The 27,498-nt window shown below is 26.8% G+C and overlaps 2 protein-coding genes across 2 annotated transcripts in view; both read left to right on the top strand.

Moving 5' to 3' along the window:
* The window catches only part of LOC108842100 (glutathione S-transferase T3-like), a 101,667-nt gene that overhangs the window by 56,217 nt on the left and 17,952 nt on the right, over window positions 1-27,498 (top strand). The gene's annotated exons all lie outside the window — the stretch shown is intronic.
* On the top strand, window positions 22,351-26,802 carry LOC108831543 (protein DETOXIFICATION 39). The gene is made up of 7 exons (XM_018605078.2): window positions 22,351-22,832; window positions 24,544-25,175; window positions 25,585-25,641; window positions 25,727-25,965; window positions 26,068-26,186; window positions 26,264-26,350; window positions 26,520-26,802. Exons 1-7 carry the CDS (start codon window positions 22,521-22,523, stop codon window positions 26,565-26,567), a joined length of 1,494 nt encoding a protein of 497 aa, XP_018460580.1. The 5' UTR covers window positions 22,351-22,520; the 3' UTR covers window positions 26,568-26,802.

Raw genomic sequence — 27,498 nt, 5'->3', positions numbered from 1 at the left:
ACAACCATTGCAACGTTGCACTAATGTGTATAATTTTTTTTAAAGGTGATAAAAATTTATAATGACCTGGAGAGTAAACTTTAAATGTGTTTTTTTTAGATTTGAACTATTATATAGTGATTTAGATTTGAACTATTAGATTTTTTTATTTTTGTTATTACATTTCAGCTTGTTATTTTCTAAAATATGCATATTATATATAAAATATTATTAAACTCAGTTTAATACATTAAACCCGGTCGAACCCAATCGAACCAGGTCAAACCACATTGATCCATGATCCAAAGTATTTCCGGTTCGGTCGCCGGTCCGGTTTTAAAAACACTGATTAAGAGCATAAGTTGAGAATGATTCTGATTTAATGGTATTGATCATTTGTTGAACTGTTTAGATCTATTGGAACTCTTTTATTTGTTCTTGAAGACGTAATAATTACAAAAGAAAGGAGCAACTAAGAAAATCAATCAAAGATATCTCAAAACAACGACTACAATAAACATGGAGAAGAAATATGTTAGATATTCAAATTCAAATAATGAACGTGGTTTTAGAAACAGTTATATAAAAGAAAAAGCTATTAGTATTTTATTGGGCCTGGTTATTTTGAAAAGAAAAAATGGTTACAAAATCTATTCTGCTGAAATCGTGAGTTAGTTTTTTAATAGTGGTTAGAGTTGTGATATAATTTAAGAGTAGTTATAAAAATAGTTGGACACAACTTTTATTAACTGGTTATGATCCAAAATTAATAGTAGTGATATATAATTTTTTGTTTACAATTAAATTACAAAATATTTATGACTATAAGACATGTGTATACTTAGACAACATCACAAATTCAATCAAATTATCATAACCTTTTACTAATAATAATAAAAAAATTTAACACAAATATGATTACATGGAAAAATACAAATATGTAATTAAATTTGAGTGGAAAAAATATATATAACAAAAAAAATTACAGAAATGTTACAAAGAAACGGGCAGATGAGCATATGATTACGAAGAAACCTACATACGGACATATGATTACGAAGAAACGAGCGTATATCGAGTCAACTTTAAATTGCTATCATTTTATAAAATATATTTTGATAAAGATTTATATAAAATAAGATTAAAAAAACAGAAATACGATTACAATGAAAAACATAAATATAAAATTAAATTTTTAAAGAAAAATTAAAACAACAAATATACCCGCTCTTTGAAGGGCGGGTGAGAATCTAGTCTATTCTATTAATTTTTCTGTATGACCAATTGATAATAGGTTGTGTCCAACTAATTTTTCATCTTTTTATATAACAATATATTATTTAAACACTAACCATGTTCTATTTCTAACTAACAAAAACAGTTACGTTTTGTTCTGTAACAAAATGGTTACGTGTCTTTCTTCATAACATGTACGTATTCATTGATTTATTTTAATTTTTTTCACAGGTGAAAGTAATTCTTCGCTTTTACTATAAGGGATTATGCAGCGAAGGTTCTCTTCGGGTGAACGGTCAAAATGGTTAGGTTGGTTTAGAGATGAATGATAATTTAGATGATGACAAGAACACTCTGTTTTAAGACAATCCTAAGGTGCATGCCTGTCACAAATTCTTCCATTTTTTCCAGTTATCATCCTAAAATGCTGCATTTGGTGCAAGCAAGTGACAGAGGTCTCACGGTGAAGACGCAATCCATGTCGGGGGCAAAAAAATTATATGGCCAAACTTCATCTGAGATGATGATGATGATTTAAGCTTTGTGAAGTGAAAACTGTCCCGATTCTTTTGAAAATAACTGCAACAATAAACATTGTACTCTACTATAATTTTTAAATGTTATTTATAATGTCAGTTTTTTCAAAAATCATTATCATATTACAACATTATAACTTACATCTCACCCAAAAATTGAAATTTATTCAACCAAAAATTAATTTATTCAAATTTTAAATATTTTACATAGACATTAAATTTATCAATTAACAAAACATATAATATTAAAATAAAACTTAACGGAGTTTAAGTGGACTCTTAATAAAAATAAATATTCATATAAATTCATTTAATTTAACGGATTTTAAATAGATTATTTAATTAAAAATATTTATTAAATGTGATTTTACTTAAAATTAGTGAATATCATATTAACCCATTTACGTGTATATATATATTAAGATTTATTTTTGGGAAAATCTCTAAAATAACACTTTTTAAGTTTTTGTCAGAAAAATAACACTCAAAAAATAAAATGACCAAAATAGCACCTTTTGTTTTGAAAATTTTAATATTTATTTTTTATTTTTAAATATTTGAACACATTACTAAAACCTCACCCCTTAACTCTAAACCCTAAGTCGTAAATTAGTTAACCCAAGGGTTATAAATGCATATTTACCCTTCAATAAAACATATTTTGGCCATTTTCCTCTTTGTGATGCTATTTTGTGACAAAAACTTGGTTTGGTGCTATTTTTGTCTTTTTCTCTTTATTTTTCAAACATTTTTCAAAAACAAATTCGGTTTTCAGTGCCGGCTGCATTTGATATTGGTTTTCGGATATAACATTTTAAGATTCATTCAAGTATATAAATCAGGTCTAATAGAGAATGAGACTTTGATTTTTTGGATCGATTCCAAATCAGGTTTTAAGGATACAGGTATTTTGACTAATTATATTAGGTAATTAATAAGAAAATATAATGTTCTGAAAACTTTAGGAATATAGTTTAAAAATAAACTATATTCCTAACTTATAAACTAATAAAAATAAACTATATTCCTAACTTATATAGTTGACCATATTAATCATATTAAACTATATTTAGGGTGGGTGCGGGTTGGTAGATTTTGGATTACACGTACCCGCCGACCCGAAAAATATTTAAAAAATAAAAAGAAAGTAATTTTTTTTTAAATATGATAATTTTAAAAAGTGTTTTTAATTTTTAAAAATATATAATTTTTATTATAGATATATTTTTTATATTTTTATAATAATTAAATTAAATAATTATTTTTATAAAATTATAACCCGCTTATAACTGCCAAATTAAATGGGTGGATGCCAGTATAAATTATTTGTTTGCGGGTTGTGCGGATCATATTTTTTGACCAAAACAAAATTGAAATCTGCGGATTGGCGGGTTCGACCGGCAACCCAGCCCTAACATAGTGTACACCGGATCTGCCAAATTAAATGGGCGGGTGCCAGTACAAATTATTTGTTTGTGGGTTGTACGGATCATATTTTTTGACCAAAACAAAATTGAAATCCGCGGGTTGGCGAGTTCGACCGGCAATCCAGTCCTAACAGAGCGTATACCGGATCAATTTTAAATTTTTTATTATTTAATAAAATATATTTTGATTAAATTTATACACAAATATAATTACAAATAGAAAAATAAAAATTTAATCCCAAAATACAAAAATATGAAAATAAATTAAAATAAAAAATATATCCGCCCTTGAAAGGACGGATAAAAATCTAGTATATATTAAATGTGAAGAGTACCTGTCTGCATTTTTCTGTTTATCAGTGCACCGTCAAATCCTCAACACAGTAACTAATGTATTTGTATTGCTTCTTGTAACTTTGATGAGTTCGACTTGATCCTGCCCAAAAGTTCAGATTATGTCTACCATCCAAGTGATTTCAATCATATTAGTAGTTGTTATCAAAATTTTGTTTTAGGTGCCGACGTTTGGTGGTGCGTTCTAACCTAAGAGCATCTCCAAAAGGATTCTCTATTTTAGAATTTGTAAAACTTTAAATTTGAAGTTTTAATGTGTTTTTCTCCAAAAGAAAAACTTTAAACCTAACTTCAAAATTATTTATACTTTATATTATGGTCCCTATATTTGTTATAATTAATATAAATCCATAAAACTTATAAATAACTAGCACATACATAAAAATATCAAATTAATACTAATTAATAAAATCTTACAGTAAATATATAAATTATAAATATAAATACATAACTAAATATTAAACTACAAGAAAAAATACTATATTTTGAAGTTTGAAAACTTCATATTTGAAGTCTAAAAATGTTTTTAAACCTTAAAACTTTTCATTTTAAAGTTTATATTTAGTTTTTATGTGTAAAACTAAAATTTATGAAAACAAATCTCCTAGACTATATTTGAGAAGTGATTTGTACATGTGTCATCACTATAATTACTCTCAACAAAAAATGATGACATGGCTTAAAAGAATTATGACATGGCATTGATCTAATTGTGACATGTAAAAGTTTATATATTAAATTTTATATTTTTGTTAAGATTTTTTAAATATGGTAACTACTGTTTTCTATATACGGATTCAAATTTTTGGAAAAGTTTCGTAAATAGTAATAACTAATAAATTTTATATTAAAAATATTTTTTTTCTACAAGTATCCATTTTGGTAAGATTTTAGAAATATGGTAATACTAATAACTTTTCTATATCTATTAAAATAATATAATTATATATATAAATAATAACTAAGAATTTAATTTTTTCATCAATTTATGAATTATATTTAATTATCAAAATAAGTGTAGTTATAGTTTATTATTTATTAACTTATATATGTTATTTATATTAATGTACATATTTATTAGAACTAATTTAAAATAAAAGTTAACTGAATAAAATATAATATGAATAAAATTACTCTATAAATGTTTAATTATTATTATTACAATTTAAATAAAATAAAATTAAAAAATTAAAGTAAACTTGAATAAATCAAACTAAAAAAATTACATTATGATTTTACTTTTTAACTAATAAAATTTAAATTTAAATACTGAAAATTTGTTTATAAAAGTATTTTTAAAATTTTTATATTTGCGCATGGCGTAGGAAAACTCCTAGTATGAAATATTATAAGATATGATTTTTTTTTAAAGATCAAAATGATAAATAACAAAATATCTAAGAATTATTAAATGTAATATGTAATTGTAAGGACCAAAATGGAAATAAAAATGTGAAACTTCAAATTTGAAATTTTGAGTAGTGACACTCTATATTTAGAGTTTCACTACTAGAAACTTCAAATTTGAAGTTTTGAAGTTTCCTTTTGGAAAACAAAAAACTTCAAATATAAAGTTATGGAGTGTCTTTTGGAGATGCTCTAAATACATGTAACCCACTCTTTACACTGCTACTCAAAGCCTATTAAGGAGAGAAAAAACAAAGCTTATTTTATGTCTAGGATTTCCAAAAGAAACTCTATAAATTCAAATATAGAGTTTTTTGGTCTACAAAAGAAATTTCAAAATTTTAAATTTAGAGTTTTGACTTCATATTTAAAGTTTCACAACTCAAAATTTCAAATTTGAAGTTGTATCTTTTTATTTGTATTTTGGTCCTTACAATTAATTACACATCACATTTATCATTATTAAATATTTTTTGTTTATCATTTTAATCTTTAATTTTTTATATCTCATAATTATTTAAATTCAAAATTTACACATAAAATTAAATATAATAATTTATATTATTTTAAAAATTAGACAACAAGAATATTACAAAAAAACTTAATAAAAGATATTTTTAAATGCTACATGAAAACAAAAATTATGACACACACATTTAAAATATTACAACAACACTAATGGTCTCTAAAATTTGTTGTGAAACCTCCAAATCTCTAAAATATTGTTCAAACAAATTTGCATAACAAAAATAGAGCATCACGGAAATAATTTTAGGGAGTAATGTGGTATTTTTATTGTATTTTAATATTTTAATATGTATTTTATTTCTAATTTTTTATTGTAGTGTAAGATTTTATTAATTAATATTGTTTTAATATGTTTTATATATGTTCTAGTTATTTATAAAAGTTTTATGGATCTATACTAATTATGACAAATATAAGGATTATATAGTAAATTTAAAATAATTTTGAAGTTAAGTTTTACTTTTGGAAAAAACCCCATAAAACTTCAAATATAGAGTTTTTTTATTACACCTGTATATATTGTAATATAACAAAAACACACAAGAAGCATGAGACATATTTTTGTGAATGTGATTTTACTTTGCTATCCTCAACCATGTACGTTAGATTTATTTAGGTGATGATTGTAGGTTTTGCTTTAGTTTTTAGTTTTTATTTTTGAAAAAACCATTTTTCATCCAATCAAATTTTAGCATTTAGTTTTTGTTTATGAAAACCATTTGATTTGCCAATCAAGATTTTTGATAAATAAATTTCCTAAAATTTAGGGAAACTAATTTTTGAAAAATTTAACTAATTTATGAAGAAACGTCAAAACCAACTTTTATGAGATTTTATAGAAAAAACGAATTTTGTTTATTTATATAGAAAAACGAATTACTAGACACATTAAATAATAACTAAAATTATAAAAACATAATATGTTTCATAAAAACAATATATTATATTAATACTAAAAAATAAAAATAGCCATTCAAAGTTTTGAAAATAAAATAATTTATATAAGAAAATTGGTAATTGGTTTCAAAATTTTAAGTTTTTTATAATTTACAGATATTATTAATATAATATTAAAACATTAAAATGTTAGTATATTTTTAATTTTTAATTAACACTGTTAATATATTTTTAATTGTAACATTTTAGTCTTTTATTGCTATTTTTTGTTATATTAAAATTAGTGAGTTGGTTATTTTTTGACAAAACTAAAAACCACAATAAAACTAAAAACTAAAAATCAAAACTAAAAGCTGAAAATTTAAAACACAACCCTAAAAATCAAAAACTAAAATCTAAAAACCAAAAACTGCTTCAAACAATCAACGCTTTAGTTTTTTTTTGTTTGCTTCAAAATTCCTTTTATTATTTTCTTTTCATCAATCGAATTCGTATTTGAGGAATATAGTTGAGAAAAATTAAACTTTTGATTCCCTTTATTATTTAATTAAAGTAAAAATTCCCTTTATTATTTAATCAAACATCTTAACTTTTTTTTTTAATTTCAAAAAAAATACGAATTCGAGGTAATTTTTAATTTTTTCAAAAATTAAATTTGAGGAATATATATACATATATATATATATATTCATAATATTTCACATCACGGTTATAAAATAAAATAAAAAAATAGTTGAGAAAATTTAATTTTTGATTAAATAAATTTTTTTAATTTTTACTTTTATTCCTCAAGCCACCGGCAATAATACGTATCTTCTTTATTACTTTTTCCAAACCATAAGCTAAATCAAGCTACATTATACCTCCTTCTCCTTAAAAACCAGGGTAGAATATTTCACATGCAGAGCAAATCTAAAATGTATTTTCTGGTTGTTATGAGACAGACATATATGTGTGCTTTTGTATAATTGCCAATAAATATCTCAAATCCGTGTGAACCATGTGCGCTATTACATTGGAGCCCACTAAATAAGACATAAACTCTTTAAAGGCAAAAAATACAGCGAGGAACGTAGGGCGGTGGAGACAATTAGAGAGGATTAGTGGGACTTAGATTTTTTATAGAACTCGTTGATTTTTAAAATGGAGAGTTTGTTAAATATGAAAGAGTTGTAGATAATTTTGTATAGTGTGAAAATCTATGAAAATAAAGTAGTGTAATGATTTTAAAATTCAAGAAAAATATATAGTATTTTCAAAATCTTGTTTTGTGAGTTAAAATGTTAAGAATTCAACTTCCAATACTACTTAATTTAATAAATTTGTAAAATTATTAAAATATAAATTTTTTAAATAACAAATGATTTTGTAAATAATTATAGAATAATCAAATCAATGACACTTGATTTTACTGAAAATGTGAGAATCTATAAACAAATAACAATAGACTTTGAAATGCTAAGAATTATTATAAATCCAACTATTAGATAAACTTATATAGATCGAACCTCAAATACTTTTTTTTTTGGATTATACAGAGGTATTCTGTCCCACACAGAAGTCGATCCAGACTAGTCACTTGTTTGCAGCCTACGTTTTCAGTCTACGTGTTGGTTCTCTGTTTCTGGCGATACCGATATATTAATTTCTCAGTGGTCAGCGAGATTCGAACCCGAATCCGTATTAGATAATAAACTATATAGATTGAACCTCAAATTCAAACTTCTGTATATCTATGATTTTTTTTTTCAAATGATGTCCAAACTTTTCAGTAATTTAGCACCTCCACAAGTCTGACCTACAAACATGCATGTTTCTTTTGTCTTTTAAACCGTTGAAAAAATTGTAAAAGAAATAAATTCAAACAAGATACGAAACAATGTATTTTTGGCTTTTCTATTGTCATTCTATAACCATAGTGGGGGCTACAACAACATCTCCTCCGCATGGGTAATACGACATGTCGCAATTCCTGTGGCACGTTTACACTCATCGCAAGCGGTCCAACTATCTCGTCTATTAAAGCCAAAACGTGGCCTGATCTGAACTCGACGAGTCTGTTGCTGGATCAGAAAGTGAATGGCTGACGTTGAAGACTGATGAACTAAACTCTACCAAAATCTGCATGTTGTGCCTCATTGTCCTGCTTTTCTTTCTTTGTTTTTCTTTTGCCTCGATTATTTGCGCTCTTACTGTATTAATTTATTAATCGAAATATTGTTTCCACTTTTTCATGTTTAGTTCATTAAACTAAACATGTGGTTGATCGTGGCCTCGTTGGAGGCGGGTGAAGATCTCCGGTGGTAAGGTTGGTGATGCATGCGAAATTTTCTCCTGGGTGTGAGCGGTAAACGACGGTGGATGAGATTCCGTCGCGGCGATTGATGCTCGCTCCGATTATGGCCACTCAGGATCGTAGAAGTGTTCGCGGTGATGATGTGTGGAGTTTGTGAACTCAGGTTTGGTCTCGGTGAACCTGGTTTCCCGGTGGTATCGAGAAGCGGTGGTGGTGTGACGGTCTGTGTGACGCGTGTTCCTCGGTGTCGAAGATGCGAACACGTGTCTTGCCTCTTTCAAATTAGAGCTTTGCGGCGGCTGACATCACGAGATTCCCGTAGCGCTAGGGTTTGGGGGTTTGTTGGACTGTAGGTCCAGTTCGGTTTTAAGTTTGGGTCCGAAGTTAACGGATTTGTAATTTGTAATATTTTGGATTCTGGCTTTTTTATAATATTAAATCTTGAGGGAAGAAAAGAGAAAAACTAAACATGTGATATCTCTATACTCCTTTGTCGATGTGATTGATAAATGCTAATATTTAAACTATAAACTGATAATGAAGTTTTCTTCTTCGTTTTAGCCGTGAATTCATGAATCACATTAATCTGCCTCATGGATTCTATAACCTCTATTTGGGTCTTTAGATCTATCTCCAAAGTTGTTAGTGAGCACCTTTGTTACGGTTAATTTAATACAAAAGAATTGATGTCCCGTTCATTTTGTTAGCCGAACTACTATTTATAATATTATTTACGAAGTGATTTTTTTTAAACGGAATTCTCATTGAAAACTGAAAATCGGAACGGTTAATATTGTTATTACTTTTAGTGAATAATTATATTATTTATTCATATATAGTTCTAAAAATATCTTATTATTTACCACTATAATATGATACAAATATATTATTTATATATTTTTCTTTGCTCTCTTTCATCCAAGAGTCTTGGTTTAATTTTTTTTATTCATATAGTTATAGTTTACCCGTGATGATTTCGTTGGCCCTGGATGAAATTTTGCGATAGTCTTAATGAAGCTCTCCGATGGATAAATATAGGCGACAAAGATGGATGCGGTGGTTATGGTTCCAGAGTGTTTCGGCGAAACATGTGATTGTTTCATTTTCTCTTATGAGATATATATATATATATATATATATATTATACCTCTACGTGCAGACAAAACACATAGATTAGTTTTTTTTAAGTTAAAACACATAGATTAGTTATATCTAGGTATTTTGAAAGCTAAAACATATACCCGGACGAGGTAACTCAACTGGCAGCATCCCAGACATTTGTCTGAGAAGTCTCCAGTTCGAATCTCGGACGGGGAAAAGTGTCCAAGACCATAAACGCAGGCTGGCCCAAGACCCAAACTTCCTGAATTCAAAGAAAAAAAAACATACATAAAAGTATAAAACATGATATACTTCGAATTTACAAAGCCTACAACTAACGTAATAAAAAAACAACAAAAAGATACATATAGTCATGCACTAAAAAAATTTATATATAGGTGTCAGAAATCTAAAAAAAAAATAATTTTTGGGTTCACTCCTTAGGATAAACCAACAGGTTCATCGACCAATAAGATTTTGTTTTTCATATTCAGTATATATTTTTTTTAAAAGACTAAATATTGTCAAGTTTTATTATGTTTTAAAAATAAAAAATAATCGTAGTGCAAAAATAATATATTTTTTTAAATACCATTAGCAAAATAATAAACCCTAAATCTTAAATCATAAATTTTTGGTAATCCCTAAACCCTTGGATAAATCATAAACTATAATATTTAAGATTTACCCAAGGGATTTAAGATTTATCCAAAGATTTAGAGTTTATCCAAAAGTTTAGGGTTTGGGTAAACTCTAAACCAACCCGTGGATCACGGTGTGGTGATCGGGTGACGCCTGTCTCGTCTGAGTGATGGATTTCAACACGTGGGCGGTCATACAAGCTTCTGGACGCGTGGAGTTTGGTGGCGTCATATGGTTTATAGATTGGGCTTTAGAACCATGTTTAGTTTGCCCTATGATTCGGGTTTATGGTTTTCGGTTTAATGTAATGTAGATGGTTTCGGTTGGGCTTAGATCCATTAATAAAAGTTAGATGGAAAAAAAAGTTATAGTTTACCCTGTTTGTTTTATTTGCTACCATTCCGTTCTCCACTTTCTTTCATGCTATACGGATGTTCTATTTTCAGTGGTTCAATCAGTTTGAGCACATCAAAAAATATCACTGGTTAGAATTGCTTGTGTATTATTTTGTTGTGTGTTTCTTTCTAGGTTTTTAGATTTTGATATTTTTTTTGAAAAAAATTCTTGGGTTTACACTTAAAATGAACTTTTAGGTTTATTAACCAATAAGATTTCATTATTTTATATTCAGTATCTTTTAAAAAATGAAACATAATATTGTTAATTTATTTTATATTTTTAAAACTAAGAATCTAACTGGTGACCAAGGAATGAAGAGAAATAATGCATTCCTTAATATTCCTAACAAATTTTACCATTTATAAGGAATATGATCATTCTTTTTCATTCCTTCTAATTATTTTTATTATAGAAAATTAAAGAACATATTTGTTTCTCACCAAATTTGATATGAAATAACTGTTCCTTATTATTCCCATAATCTTATTTCCATCCATTTTTTCCTATTTGTTCATGTATTCCCAAAATGGTTACCAGTTAGATTCTAAAAGACAAAAATAAATAAAAATAATAGTAATTGCAAACAAAAACACTTTTAAGAAAAATTATTTTAATACCGTCCGTAAAACACTAAATCATGAACCCTAACAAATTATAAATAGATATATTATGAATTCAAATACCACCGGTTGAATAAATTATCGTTCATACGTTCAAAATATTTAATAAGTCAAGTATTCATACTTTCTAGGTATTAGTGTTAGGTGTTTATTATGTGATAAATTTTAATTATTAATTTTATTGATAAGATAACTTTTATGTTTATTATAAAAGTTAAAATGGTTAATATCATTTATACATTTAATGAATAAAATATATTTAGTAGCCAAACAAAAAACGAACTAACTTTTTATTAGAATTTAATTAAAATTAACAATAGTAAGAATTATCTAAAATCTTAAAATGTATTTTATAATAAAACTATAATTGAGAAAATACCAAAATAGCATCAAACCAAGTCTTGTCACAAAAATAGCATCACAAAGAGGAAAATGGCCAAAAAGTTTTATTAAATGGTAAATATGTATTTATAACTCGTGGGTTAATTAATTTAAGACTTAGGGGTTAGAGTTAAAGGGTACAGTTTTAGGAATGTTTTCAAATATTTAAAAATAAAAAATTAAAATTAAATTTTTCAAAACAAAAAATGTTATTTTAGTTATTTTATTTTTGAGTGCTATTTCGTGATAAAAACTTAAAAATATTATTTGAGAGAATTGCCCAAGATAATTCATATATATATATATATATCAGTATGGAATGATCCTTGGATCCCAACCACTCGCCCGAGACCAGCCAACAAAAATCAACACAATCTGTTTCCGGAACTTACAGTTGACGCTCTTATCAATCCAAGTTCTAGGACTTGGAATTCACAAGCCATTCGGGCTGTGGTGGACCCTTTGGATGCAAAGATTATTGAAAATATACCTCTTAGTAGATTTCGCATGGAAGACAATGACGGTTGGCATTTTACTAATAATGAAAAATATACGGTTAAATCAGGATATGAGGTGGAAAGGGTTTATCCGGATAAAGAAAAACAACCAGCTTTCTATGGTCCGACGGTGGATGCATTGAAGGCTTTTTGTTGGAAGGTTAAGTATCCACCAAAGATGAAACACTTTTTATGGCAGCTTGTATCAGGGTGTGTTGCAGTTAAAAAGAGTTTAAAAACACGAGGAATGAAAGGGGAAATTAGCTGTGATAGATGTGGGCATGTTGAGGAATCTCTGAATCATGTGTTCTTTGAGTGTCCTCCAGCGAGGCAAGTTTGGGCGCTATCAACAATTCCAACAAATCCAGACGTTTTTTCTACGGAATCATTGTTTACTAATATTGATCACTTATTCTGGAGAGTCTTACCCAAGATGAAGGATTGTCAGTTTGCATGGATACTATGGTATATTTGGAAAGCAAGGAACAATAAGGTTTTTAGTAATCTGGATATTGATGCTAGGGATACACTAAAACTGGCTGAAACGGAATCTACTATGTGGGCTGCGGCTCAAGATTTGATGATACGAAAATCTATACCACCACAAGTACCTCAATCTGTCACAATCCCAGGACGGTGGTGTTTCACAGATGGTTCGTGGAAGGATAAGGAAATTTTCTCGGGACAAAGTTGGTTTAGTACTCTGGAAGGCTATGAGAGATTAATGGGGGCGAGAAATGTTCGGGCTAGTATGTCACCCCTTCATTCGGAGGTGGAGGCACTGATTTGGGCAATGGAATGTATGAAAAAAATTACGACAGTTTCAAGTTATGTTTGCAACGGATTGTTCTTAATTGGTGAAGATGGTTTCGGAACCAGAGGAGTGGCCAGCGTTCGCAAGTTATTTGGAGGATATCAAGAGTCTACAAAGTAGTTTCCATAGCTCACAACTCATTCATGTACCAAGGACGGCAAATTCAAGGGCGGATCGTCTAGCACGCAGTGCCAGACAACAATCGTCTTTTGTTGTTCACATGGATGCAGAGCTACCAGTTTGGTGTGCAGAGTCTATATGAGTCTCTATGTTTGATGACAAAAAAAAAAAAAAAAAAAAATATATATATATATATATATATATATATATATATATTGTATTCTTATCCAAAAAATATTTTAATAAAAATTTCAAAAATTAGAAAAAAAAAACAGAAAACACATAAATAAATATTAATCAAGTAAAATCCTTAATTTTATCTAATTGAAAAGAGAATGTTGAGTGATTTCTAAGATATATTTATTAATAATGAATATAGTAAAAAATCAAAATTTTATTTAATGAATAAAATATATATAGTAGCCAAACAATAAAAACGAACTTAATTTTTTATTAGAAAATGATTAATAATTGAAAGAATTATCTAAAATCTTAAAATGTATTATAAAATAAAATATAATTCCTATATATATTTTATTATTATCCAAAAGATATTTTAATAAAAATTTCGAAATTAAAAATTGTGAAATTCAAAAATATTAACTATATTTTGTAAAATTTTATTGTTTAAAAAATATAGGAAATATAAATTAAAGAAAATTATGCATTTATTACAATGTTTTAATATATTTTATTAAAAAGCGTGGAAATTTTAAAATATATATTATTCTAAAATAGAAACAGTAATTATGAAATGTTTTTGTCCGCATCCGCGGGCGAAACACCTAATTTTCTATAATAAGTCTGGTGAAAATAAATGAATATTTATTTCAAATGTTTTAAGATAGAATCTAAACTTCGAATGTTTATTTTTATTAAGTCTATATATAGTATATATACCCTTTTTTGCAAAGCTTGGGAGATTAAACTTTGTAACGTTTTAGTAAAGCATACATTAATATTAGAATTTGAAAACGGAGCAGAAAAAGACATGAAGGCTATTATAAGGTGGATGCTTCTTAGGTGAAGCCGTCGATCCATAAGTGTCAGACTTACTGTCTCTTTGATATCGGAGACTGGAGATGTGATCATTGATGGATACACATCACTCATGCAATTTTCTACCATAATATCTAAATGCTATTGTCTACACCACTCATGAAATTTAATTATCCAATGGCGCTTTTGTAATCTAGAGGCAACTTGAGGAGGTATTGGAATAAGTACAAATGATATTAGGATAAGTGTTTTAGATTCCATTATATCGTCCACAGCAAACGGTTTGGACTTTGAACTAGGACAGCTAAGTCATTGTGTGTATATATGAGAACGTTTGTCAGACTAAACGTAATACAATACAAGTTGAAATATCCCCTTTATATTAATAGAAAAATATTTTAAAAGTTATAACATGTATTTTATACTAGTTAAAAAAATATACTTCTAAATTACCACATAATTGGAATACTAATTTTGTTTACGTGACGGCTTAAAAATCAATTGAGAATTTTGTTAGTCTAAAATTAAATTATTAGAGAATGTTATATTATATAATATGTCAATATAGACCATTTATTTATCAAATTTAAATTTATCTTTATTTCATAAATAAACTTACGAAATTACCTAATGTGATTAAATATATATTTTTCAATTAATGATTTTAAAATAATAAATATTTGCTAATAATCTGTATATTTTATATCATCTTTGTTTAATTTTTTTCTTATTGAAATAAATTAAAAAAATACATTAATCATATAATTAAAATTTAGATTTATTGTATATGTTATATTTGAATTTTTCAAAATGAGTATAAATTACTAAACTGTTAAAAGTATCACATAAACTTTTGTGATTAAATTTTAGTTTTTTATGTAATAAGATACAATGATTATAAATCATATGAATAAATAACTTTATTTTAATAGGTATTTTTGTTGATATATATAGTTTAAATTAAACTATACATCATATGAAAATACATACTTATATTTTGATATTTGCATTAGACATATATTAAAAAGTTAATATTTTAGTTTTAGAATCTTCATTGTTTTTTTAAATGATTATAAATTATTGAAACCACTAAACATCCCACATTAAAAATTGGTGTAAAATTTTGTTACACAAATATGCAAATAATCATAAAATCATATAAGTAGGAATCTCGTTTAATAAATATTTGTATTAAAAGTATGCTATATATCTGTGTTAATATCATTTAAATTTAGTTATGCATCATATACATAGATAAGAATGATTGTTTGATTTATATGTCCACGCCAATTTATTACATAATAAGAATTGATTTCTTAGTTATTTAATATATATAATTATTATTTTATAAAATATTTATTTTGCGTAAGACGCAGATCTTAGCATTAGTGTATCTCTTTAATAATTTAAATCTTAAACATTTCTAAATCTTAGGCCAAACCAAAAGAACAAAATGAAAATAAATTCTCAAATTAATATTTATATCGAACAATAACCAAAATAAAAAAAACGACATAAAAGTATTGAAGATAGATAGGATTGACATATGGATGTAAACTTCTTATAACCATAATTAACTTTTAAATTTCTAAATCATGATATAAAACCGAGTTGACATAGTTTCACTGTAACCAAGTAGTAGACCTGAGATTATTTGTCCTAAAAGTTAAGGTTTTTATGTGATAAGTGATTTTTTGACCTAATTTTGTTTTAAGATGAGATCAACTCACGAGTAAACAAATTATGTAATTAATAAAAAGTTTTAAGAAATTTTTGAAGGGTCGAAAATATTAATTCGACCAAAAATATAAATTTATTTTTTCATACAATATTTCTTAAATAATTTTCATATAAATACACCCTCCGCAAGACGCAATACTTATCATAATTCAATCTATAACGTTTAAAGTGTAGATTTGATCAACTTTAACTCACCCTCTTTTTATCTCGAATCCAACAAACAACGAGGCAATAAACTTCTTATTCGAGTAGTGTTGACCATCCATGAACGTATTAAATAGCAAGAAACCCTAAATTTTTATAGATCCCGTGAAATTAGTTTTTGAGCTTAGAAATTTTTTGAAATCCCCACGGCTATTAAGAAAAAAACGATAGATGGATGCTTAAGTTGGACAAAGTTTTGGATAAATTATTGGATAAATTAAAATTCAGTTTCCTTCAACTAAATAAATATACCACGCACGACAAAATAAACTAAAATAAAATACTAATAAGAAACTTGTCGAACCCCATGTTTAAAGAACTCGAAACTCATGTTGAGAATTAGTTAGGGCCCAGAATCAGTTTAAACCTTTTCTAGATTTATTCACTTTGTTATATATGTTTTCATCAACCATGAGCATCTCGTGGCTCGTGGTTAGCTAGGATTCAAAATCTGTGTGTTTACTTTTTTCTGATATTTTTTATAAACCATGTGAGCTGATCCGGTCAATTCCTGTAGATACTTATTAGTGTTAGTGTGTTACAATGTAGTCTTTTCTCGAAAGATCACTCCATTGTCTGAACTTAATTTTTTTTTTCAACTAATTTGAAGGAATCAAGAATTGTTATCTCTGCTATCTTTCACACTAAAAGTAGATTTGCCAAGAAAATCAATTGCCAAAAAGAGATCTAGCAACCGGCTGTTGTTTCTAATTCAAAAGATTATATATTTATAATAAATATATAATAAAAATTATGTTAAGGATAATCAGAGCGCATGTTACTAGGCTATTGCGTAAACAATTTAAGTCGAAACTCAACACTTCCTTAGTTGAAACTTTTGTTATGAAAATTCAAACCCCGTAAGAAGTATTTTATAGCCTCAATGAAAATTGCAATTTTGTCAAATACCTTTACTTTTACTAAATACTAGGTGATTTTCCCGTGCTCATGCACGGATATAAATATTTGTAAAGTGAATATACTACAATAATTGATTGATATTTAGTTTTAGTTTTAAAGTAGTTTGTAATTTGTATGTAAAATTTATATCAATAATACTACATTAATTTAGTTTAGACATGATTTTAGATATGTTATCTTCTATCAGTTTAATTGTTTTTATGGTCGATTTAGTTATCATTTGGATATATTGGATTACATATATTTGATAAATTCAACTACAATATTTTTATTTAAAATATATTTAAAATTTGATTAATTTTCTTATTTGCATTTAAATTGGTTGTTGTCTTAGATATCTAAATATATTTTAGTAAAACTATGTATAACTTAAGATATATTATTCTTAGAATGAAATAATAAAAAAATAAACTAAAGTGTCTGATTCCTACTTACATAAATTAATATAACAATAATATTCTGAAATCTCATGCATATATATAAATTCTACAAAATAACTAAATTGTGACAGTTGATTAATATTTTATTTTCACTTGTTAATATGTTTTGAGTTATCCTATAATTTATATTTATAAAATAAATAAAATATTATTATAAAGTTATATATTCTTATTGTATTTAAATCTATGATTTTAGATATAAGTTGGATTAATCAAATCACTCATGTTGTGAGTATACTAAGATAAACATTTTTTTTTTCAAATGAAAACTGAAGTATAATTATTTTTTACATAATTAAGTCAAATTTTATTTTATTTATCGTTTAATAAAATTTGTATGTATTTTGGTAATATTTATCAAATTATATGTTAATTTTTTAAACAAATATTAGAAGATAAAGTGATGAACAATATTAAGTTATAAATATAAGTAACTAATAAATAAAAATATTTTATGAATTTTAAATAATTTTATGCTTTGGATATGTTGAATGGTAAACTGAAATTTATTTAAATTAAAAAATATTTTAAATAATCTTGTAAATGAAAACTCAGATTTTCTAGGGTATTTTTATTATGGTTATATTAAGTTCCACAAACATAAAACATAAAATTAAAAAGGAAAATAAATGCTAAGATTTTTTTTTAATTATGATAAAATATAATACCTACCTCGTTTAAAAAATTAGTGTTATTCTATACTTTGATCAAAAAATATTTTATAATTATTTGATCAAAATGCGTTTATTGTTGAAATTTATTTTGTATTTTATTATCTCTTTAAAATAAGCAGTAAAACTATTTGTGATTACTTTTAAGAAATTATATTATATCAATTTATGTTACTTAATTATTTTATATAATCACTTTGAAACTATATATTTTGTATTATTCAAAAAAATTGTCAAAACAAATACAATTTTCTTTTTTTTTTCTAATATCAAGATTATTTATATGTGTGAAAATTCATTATTATGAAATCAAATTATATGAAAATATAGTTTTCCAGCAAAGAAAGAATAGATATAAATAATTTATTTTTTACTTCAAAAGTAAATTTTATGTTTTTTTTAAAATGGAATAACTCTATTTTGTGAACTTTCCTTTTTAATGAAATCATATTATATGTACATATATTTTCGTTTCTAAATTCAGTTTTTAAAAATTTTTAGACTTTTCCTTTTATAATATATTATATTTTGAAAATTTTAAAAATCAAACTAAATTAGATGTAATATTTTTATTGGATATCTCAAAAAATAACTCTCTTAAGAATTAAAATCAAGATTATTTTGTGAACTTTCCTTTTTATGAGTTACATTATATATAAAATGTATTTTCGTTTTTTTTTAATTTTTAATTTTCTTAGATATATAGGTTATTTTAAAATAAAAAGTAAAAAAAAACCTAAATAAAAAAGGAAAAATAAAATAAAACAGGCATATAATAATGATAATTAAATATATATTTGATTCATTAAGGATATCATTGTAATCAACCAACGTGAGAGTTAACGTGAGCGCGACACATAGGAAACTGACTTCTCAAATAATATTATAGAGATTATTAAAATTCATTAACAGTAAATCTTTTGATTTTGGACTTACAAATACACCTAAATAAATCGACAGATATTGGGCCTACATATATTTATAAGATATATATTTTTAAGATATGATAGCTTTAAGTTTAATATAAATAGCAATTTTGTCAAATACCTTTATTTTTACTAAATATTATTAAAATTCATTAAAGGCATTTAAATATTTTGGTAATTTTCTTATAATATTGTAGTAAATTATACATCATCATTAAAGAAAATATATTCGAATATGGTATTAAACAATATAGTAATATAAATATAATAATATTTTAAAATTTTCAAAATATTTTTTAGTTCTATTTTTTAATTATATAGTTTTAGTACGAAAAAACAATTTCCAATTTTCTACGATTTTGAAAAAATTATAAATTTCTATCGCTATATCTTTAGTTTCTTTTATATATCTAATTTTTTTAGAAATATTGTTTAGTTTTTTTTTGATAACTATACAATTTTATACTAAAATTTTAATTAATTTATACAAGTTGATTTGATATATTTTATCTAAGATTATAATTTTAAAAACATATACATATCTATTTTTATATATAATTTAAAATAAACAAAAATTGTTCTGTTTATCTTTATTTTATTTTCAACTAATCGAAAATTAATTTTAAAATATTAATAAGAAAATAATAAAATTTTAATTTTAATTTTTTTTTGCTGCACGTGGTGCAAAAATATCTAATACGTACTACTAGACTAAGACAGTTTTTTTTATTTTATCTTATTGTTCTAAGAAATAAAAAAAGAAGAAGACGTGACAAAGATGTTGATTATTATAACTATGTTATACCAAAATAATATATATATATATATATATATATAGAATAATAAGAAGTTACACCAAGAAAAAAAAAGAATAATAAGAAGCAATAAATGAAAAATGTAGTTTAAAAGGAAAATTACTTAGTAAACCCCAAAACAATTATATAAATTTGTTTTGTTAAATTATAGTTAGCAATAGAAAATAAATCTGCTACAATAAGGGATCAAAATCAAAGAGAGTTTATGTATGTAGTGTGATTGTTCTGATAGCATGATAAATTTAAGAGAAACATCATATATATAAATTCTCTAAATGTATTCATTAATTCTTCGACTTAATTATAAAAAACGTGTCTATCAGAACTTTATGTATATAAAATAGGAAAATATAGTTATATATTACCTTTCCTAGGTAACTAAAAGTCTAAATGGAATTAAATTTAATTATATAATAATTTCAAGATCTCCTTATAATATATAAAAGATTTGATTCAATATATATTTTATGTCATTTTAATTTTTTCTTGTTATATAAAAATATCATTTTAAAATTTAATGCTACTTTGAGTTCCAAATAAAATCTAATCCACGAAATAATTTGATCTATGGACATCATCATCGTAGTAAATATCATAATGCCAGAGATCAATATTAATTACAAATGTATTAATTTTACAAATAATTATATTTATCTAAAATATTATTTATTGAATATGTGTAGTTAGTTCAACTAATTTTTAAATCTGTATTGAGAAAATATATAAGTGATACTCTTTATCGAATATTTTTCCGATTCAAGATAATATCTATTTACGAAGGGGTACTATTTTTCTTCCAAATGCATTATGTAATAATTCCCGTACTACTAAAACTGAGACTTATTATCCGAGATCCGGATTCGATCCGAGATCCATTCCGGATCCGCTCCGAAAATAGTATATCCAGGGTGTTTGTACCCGAATCTGGATAGTAAAATCAAGGATCCGTCAAAACCGAATCCAGATATCTTAATTTTTACATCTGGATACCGGATCCGGATCCGTATTTATAAAATATATTAAATTTTATTAATAATTATATTTGATATATTAATATTTATTCATGAAACTAGTTTTATAATACTATATTTTGATTTTGAAATATTATATTCATATTTTTATATTTATAAATCTTGTATAAATATTTAATTCATGTATTATTTTAGAAATTTTATATTTTAAAATTATTATTTTTATTTTATTAATTACTTTTACGAGTCCAGATCCGGATCTGGATATATGCGGATAATATGATGTATAGATGGGTATCTGAAAACCTCGAATCCAAATCTAGATACTAAATCTACGGATTTGACGAATCCGGATCAAAATACCTCAAATTTTTTGGATATCTGCCCTGCCATTTACGGATATAGTTGCATTTATTACATCAGAATATCAGATGACTTAAAGAAACGTGCCAATATTGTCTTGAAGTTAGTTAAAACTTAAAACTACATACCAAACTACACGTGTAGAGAAAAAAACAATAAAGTCCAACCAGGACAACCATTTTCTCGTTCTTAGTTGCGTCGGACATCGTTGTTATTAGTGACCAAATCAACCACATATCACCTTTATAAATTGACCATTTATGCCCACTTATTGGCCATTTTGTCGTGTATGGAAGCGACTAATTAATTTAATTATCCGATAGTTTACTGTATCGTTTGCTTATCTTCTAACAACTGATTCATTTCTATATTCAAAATTTACGCACGTGAATATTTTCAGTATCCGTGGTAAGCCTTGGGTCTTGCTGGACCAATATTGTCATCTGAAGTCTCACTACACAATTAAAAGAAATTCTCAAAAGAAAAAAAACAATTAAAAACAATAAATATATGTCTGGTCTCATAATAGATTACCCTAAAAACTTCAGTAGTTCCGTTCGAGTACTCTTGTCTGTGTCCACTGATACTATGTAAATGTAAATGTAAGATGCTCGTACTCGTACCTCGACATTCAGGATATTTTTTATAACAAAACAAAATTTTATTTTAGATCCTTACAAGATTTTAATATCATATTATTGTTTTTTTGCATATACCACAAAACCATCTTAGACCATTTTCCAGCAATGTATGTATATTATTTTATGGCATCACATTTTGTATTCTTAATTGATATCTTTTTTTTTAATTCTTAATTGATATCAAAGGTCACGTTTTCTTCTGTGCTACCTTTCTTTAATACTTTAAAGGTTTTATTTTCCTTCTCAATCTTACCTTGGTCTACTTTTGAAGAAGCTCCTTATTCTATTGTTTTATATTATAAAAAACTTTACGGTTTTTCTTTTTGAGAATTTATTCACTTGGGGTGTTAATTATTGTGCTATTAAAGTCACACAGTCTATTTTTCTAAAAAATAACATAATCCTAGACATCTATATTCCACTAAAACACTTTTTCCTTTCTATACTATTCACACATCGTTAACACACTTGTACACATTTAGTGTCAACTGCCTATTTATACAAACACATAGGCTTTATTTCTATTATCCTATTATTTTAGAAGCCTCACATCTCCAAACGCTTCTTTGGTTTCTACTATTCTTGTTAAAACGTTATGGATGCGTCAAATGAGATGGTGGAGAGAACGGATCTATGGCAACCGTTGGTGAATCGAAAACCTCCTTCGGACGTCGGACTCGAGAGTGTTTTAACGGAGAGTAGCCTTCCTTACCAGAGACGCGTGTACTTAGGCGCGTGTATAGAAATGAAACTACTTTTCCGTTTAGCACTTCCGGCGATACTTGTCTATATAGTCAACAGCGGAATGAGTATCTCTGCACGAATCTTTGCCGGACATATTGGCGGTACAGAACTCGCCGCCGCCTCCATTGGAAACAGCTGCTTCAATCTCGCCTACGGCCTCATGGTACGTTGAGTTTGATACATTAGTAATTGCTTTTCCTTGTTATTATAATGTTAAAGGTCTCAATTTCTCGCATTCTAGGAGGGTAATTTAGATGTAATTAAATTGATAATTGTCATCGTTCAAACTTTAACGTGTTAATATTAAAGTTTTAGGAGTAAGAGTGTCTCCATATGGTTAGGAATTTACAGCCTGCAACTGTAAAGATACTTTTACGGTCATCAAATATCTTTCTTTATCTGACTTTCAAATCCATATTTTTTTACTTCGTTTTCTCTTTGCCATTTAATGGTTTTGTACTATTTTTTGTTTTAAATAATAATTTCTCAAAAATATATGAACAATATTAAAAAACAAATGTCGGACCACAAATTTTCTTATTAGCTATTACTCCACTATTTAATGATCCTGTAATCATTACAGCTTTGGGACGATTCTAGCCTGGGACGATTCTTTTTATAGTTAAGTTTGGGTCTCGCAACCTTATTGAAAAGAAGTTCTGAAAGGGAAAGTTCTAAAGAATATACTATATTATTTTTTAATGTAATTTGATTCTATAATTAATTTTAACTCCAAATAGAAAAAGTCATTTATTTAAAAAATTGACACACGTATTTATAAATCTTCATAGAATCCTTATAAGTTCTCACTAAGAACTCCTTTCAAACATTTTCTTTTTCACATTTCACTATTTATTTTTGTTGAGATATCCATTAAGAACTCTTCAATGGAAATGTTCTCCCACCCCTCTCCCTCCTTCCCCCACAATTTTTTTTCTCATAACCAAAATCAGTTTTTAGATATTTATTTAAAGAGTAATCCTCCATATTGGTGTTTTTCTAATATCTCATAATTAAGTTTTTTTTTGCTAAAGTTTTAAGTAATATTTTTGACCACCTAATTATTATGTATAATACACTCTGTGATATTTTATTTAAAATGTTTTTAAAAGCAACTTTGGTTTGATATTATTTTAATATGTTATGATTATTTACTGGTATTTTGTAGGTCTTGGAAAATAGAGTAAACATGGAATTAACATCTTCATGTTCCAATAAATCCATATTATAATTCATTAAAACATACTATAGTAGACACCCCATAAACTAATATTTGATAAAATTAATAAACATGATAAACTAATAAATTCTAGTGGTCATGATTTGGACTGATGCAAAATATAACACAATCCGATAAAATAATAAAATAATTTTTTTTTCGAAAACTCTTATGTAAATATATAGTTCCGATATAAACATAAATTTCTAATTAATGTATATAAATTTTATAGATATAAATATATTGTATACTTTATTTTTATACACAATGGTGTTTATCTTTAATTTTTCTAAATGTAGTGATGATATTTTTTCATTTTAAACAAAATAAATTATTTAGATTTACGGGTACATGTTTCTATATACTAAATAGTCGAATAAAAGTAACATAAATTTGTATATGCAAAAAAATAATTAATACGTATATATACCGTAGATCAAATATTTTTCTTAATTTTACATAAATATATAAATCTAAAAGAAAAAATAATAGAAAAAACAAGCTGTGGAATTGAATTATAATGTCGTTAATAATGAAAAGCCGCTCAACTTTTTTCTTTTATGGTTGATGGTAACAGTTTTGCCATTATACTGAATAATTTTCTGTTTGATGAAATTTGGCAAACATATTTATCATTTTAGCTTTGTTTTTACAGCTAGGTATGGGAAGTGCAGTGGAGACTCTATGTGGACAAGCACATGGAGCACACCGTTATGATATGCTTGGGATTTATCTCCAAAGAGCAACGATTGTCCTCGTTCTGGTTGGTTTACCTTTGACATTACTATACACTTTTTCGTACCCGATTCTAGTCTTTTTAGGCGAGCCCAAAAGCGTGTCGTACTTGGCTTCCATGTACATTGCCGCATTTATCCCTCAGATCTTCGCTTACGCCGTCAACTTCACAGCCCAAAAGTTCCTCCAGGCCCAAAGCGTGGTGGCACCCAGTGCATACATCTCAGCCGCTGCACTTCTCCTCCAGACCTTGCTAACGTGGATCGCCGTTTACTTGATGGGCTTAGGTCTTATGGGCATCGCTTATGTTCTGACTATCTCTTGGTGGGTTATAGTTGTGGCTCAAACTTTGTATATCACAAATAGTCAAAGATTTAGACATACATGGACTGGTCTCAGCTGGAGATCGTTCCAAGGTCTTTGGAGCTTCTTTAAACTCTCTGCAGGTTCTGCTGTGATGATTTGTCTGGAAATGTGGTATTCGCAGATTCTGGTTCTTATCGCTGGTCTGTTTAAAGATCCTGCACTGTCTCTAGACTCTCTCTCCATCTGGTAAGTCCATTATTATTATCTTTATTTTTTGTGTTTGGATCGAACTAATCGTCAAAACCGTATAAAAATTAAGAATGAAAACGAGTCAACATTTCTAGTTTTGTACACGTACCTATAAACTTTTCAACCAAAGAGCATCTCCGGAGGTTTTAAGTTCTAAAAGATACATTGCCGGGTTCTAAATTTTAAGAAAATTCAATCCAAAATATCTAAATCAAATATTTTAATTTGAGTTTCCCATAAATTTTGAAATATCACAATTACATATGTGTATGATATATATATATATATATATATATATATATATTTAGAACCCCGAAATTAAATTTTTCCATTGGGGGTGCTCTAATGATGTGAGCGATATGACTTTATTTATTTAGTTTTGTCAAATTTTAATTTATTTTTGCAGTATGTCAATTTCAGCATTATCCTTTATGGTCTCTGTAGGCTTCAATGCGGCTGCAAGGTTCGTATCTATATTATTAAAGTCAGCTCAAATATTATTAACCAACATTTTTAAATTAAATTATAAATTGAAAAAATAATGGTAGTGTACGGACAAGTAATGAACTTGGAGCAGGAAATCCAAAATCAGCTTTGTTCTCTACATGGATGGCGACTTTTGTTTCCTTGGTGATCTCCGTCGTGGAGGCACTCGCAGTGATGGTGTCGCGTGAATATGTCAGCTATATTTTCACGGCGGACGATGAGGTGGCTAAAGCCGTCTCTGACCTCTGCCCGTTTCTCGCTGTCACCATCATCCTCAATGGAATCCAGCCCGTCTTGAGCGGTATATGCTTGCAGTTTTTTTTGAACTTAAACCGGAGAAAACCAGTGTACGTTAACCAAACCGGCTAAATCGTACTCAGTTTTTTGGTATTTGTGTTTGCAGGAGTGGCCGTGGGATGTGGATGGCAAACATTCGTGGCATATGTCAATGTTGGGTGTTACTATATTGTTGGTATTCCTGTTGGGTGTGTTCTAGGGTTCACTTTCAATTTTCAAGCCAAGGTTTATACATTATTTTCTGTACAGCACATGCTTTATATTTCTATATTAGTAAAATTAATTTTATGTGGTTTTGATAGGGAATATGGACTGGTATGATTGGAGGTACCCTCATGCAAACCCTCATTTTACTTTACGTGACGTACCGAACAGATTGGGATAAAGAGGTAAGTGTTACGGGACGTGATACCAAGTCATATCAATTTTTTTTGAACTGCCCAAGTCATATCATATCGTCTTACAAAATCATATTGTCTTAAAATCATATGTGATAATTTAGCTTTTGATTTGTGTGTCAAAATTATTAAGGTGATTATTGTTAATATAATGATTCAGGTAGAAAAAGCTAAAAAGCGATTGGATACATGGGACGATAAGAATTAAGAAGTAGCCTTTTTAATACTCCCTCTTTTTTTTTTTTGGATCAAATTCAATACTCCCTCTTAATAATCGATGTTTTAACAGAAAAGTTAAAATACATCATATTGTCTAGGAGTATAAATTTTTGGTTTTATTTTTAAATTTATATTTAAATTAATAATGTATGGATTAATTATCGGGTTCCGACTCTCGGTTGAACTTGGTTCATCTTTTTGCGGCAAGCTGTTGGTGTGGATTAGTCAAGCCTCAAGACTGCGGTTGTGGTTTGTCGTGTCTGTCTTGCCTTAATAGCTAGATCAAGTTTGTGTTTAGTCTTTCTTTTTTCGTTCTCTGTTTCTTGTTAACTTTTGTATTTCTGTCAAAAACTAAAACAGGTAATAATATCTTTACATTTTTACCAAAAAATATAGATTAATTATATTCTACAACATCAATCTTTTAAATACAAAACTCAAAACAGCAATATTTTAAATACAAAAAGAATATTAATTATTCCACCAGATTTCTATTTTTCAAATAAACTATTTTGGCCATCTGATGGATGGTTTATTCATTCTATTTAAAGTAGTTTTTAAATTGTACTATTAGTTTATTACTAGGGCTGGGCAAAAAATCCGAACCCGAAAAACCGAACCGAACCCGATCCGAAAAAGTAGCACCGAACCCGAACCAAAATTGATTAAATATCCGAACGGGTTCAAAATTTTGGTATTTAAAAACCGAAACCGAACCCGATCCGAACCGAAGTATTTCGGGTACCCGAATGTATCCGAAATAGATTTATATACTTAAATATATAAATTATTTTTGATATAATGTATATTAAAAACATTCAAAATATATAAGATACCTTTAAGTTTTCTAAAATACTCGAAAACTATATGAAAATAGTAAAAAATAAATGTTTAAAATAGCTAAAGTATACTAAAAACAC

Source organism: Raphanus sativus, chromosome 2 (genome assembly GCF_000801105.2).
Source record: "Raphanus sativus cultivar WK10039 chromosome 2, ASM80110v3, whole genome shotgun sequence".
Classification (NCBI taxonomy): Eukaryota; Viridiplantae; Streptophyta; class Magnoliopsida; order Brassicales; family Brassicaceae; genus Raphanus; species Raphanus sativus.
Note: the sequence above shows the minus strand (reverse complement) of the source record. Positions and strands in the feature narration are given on the sequence as shown.

Coding starts and splice junctions, on each gene's coding strand:
- LOC108831543 (XM_018605078.2), top strand. CDS start 22,521: ATGGATGCGTCAAATGAGATGGTGGAGAGAACGGATCTATGGCAACCG. Junction 25,966..26,067: donor AATCCAGCCCGTCTTGAGCG/GTATATGCTTGC, acceptor TTGTGTTTGCAG/GAGTGGCCGTGGGATGTGGA. Junction 26,351..26,519: donor GAACAGATTGGGATAAAGAG/GTAAGTGTTACG, acceptor ATAATGATTCAG/GTAGAAAAAGCTAAAAAGCG.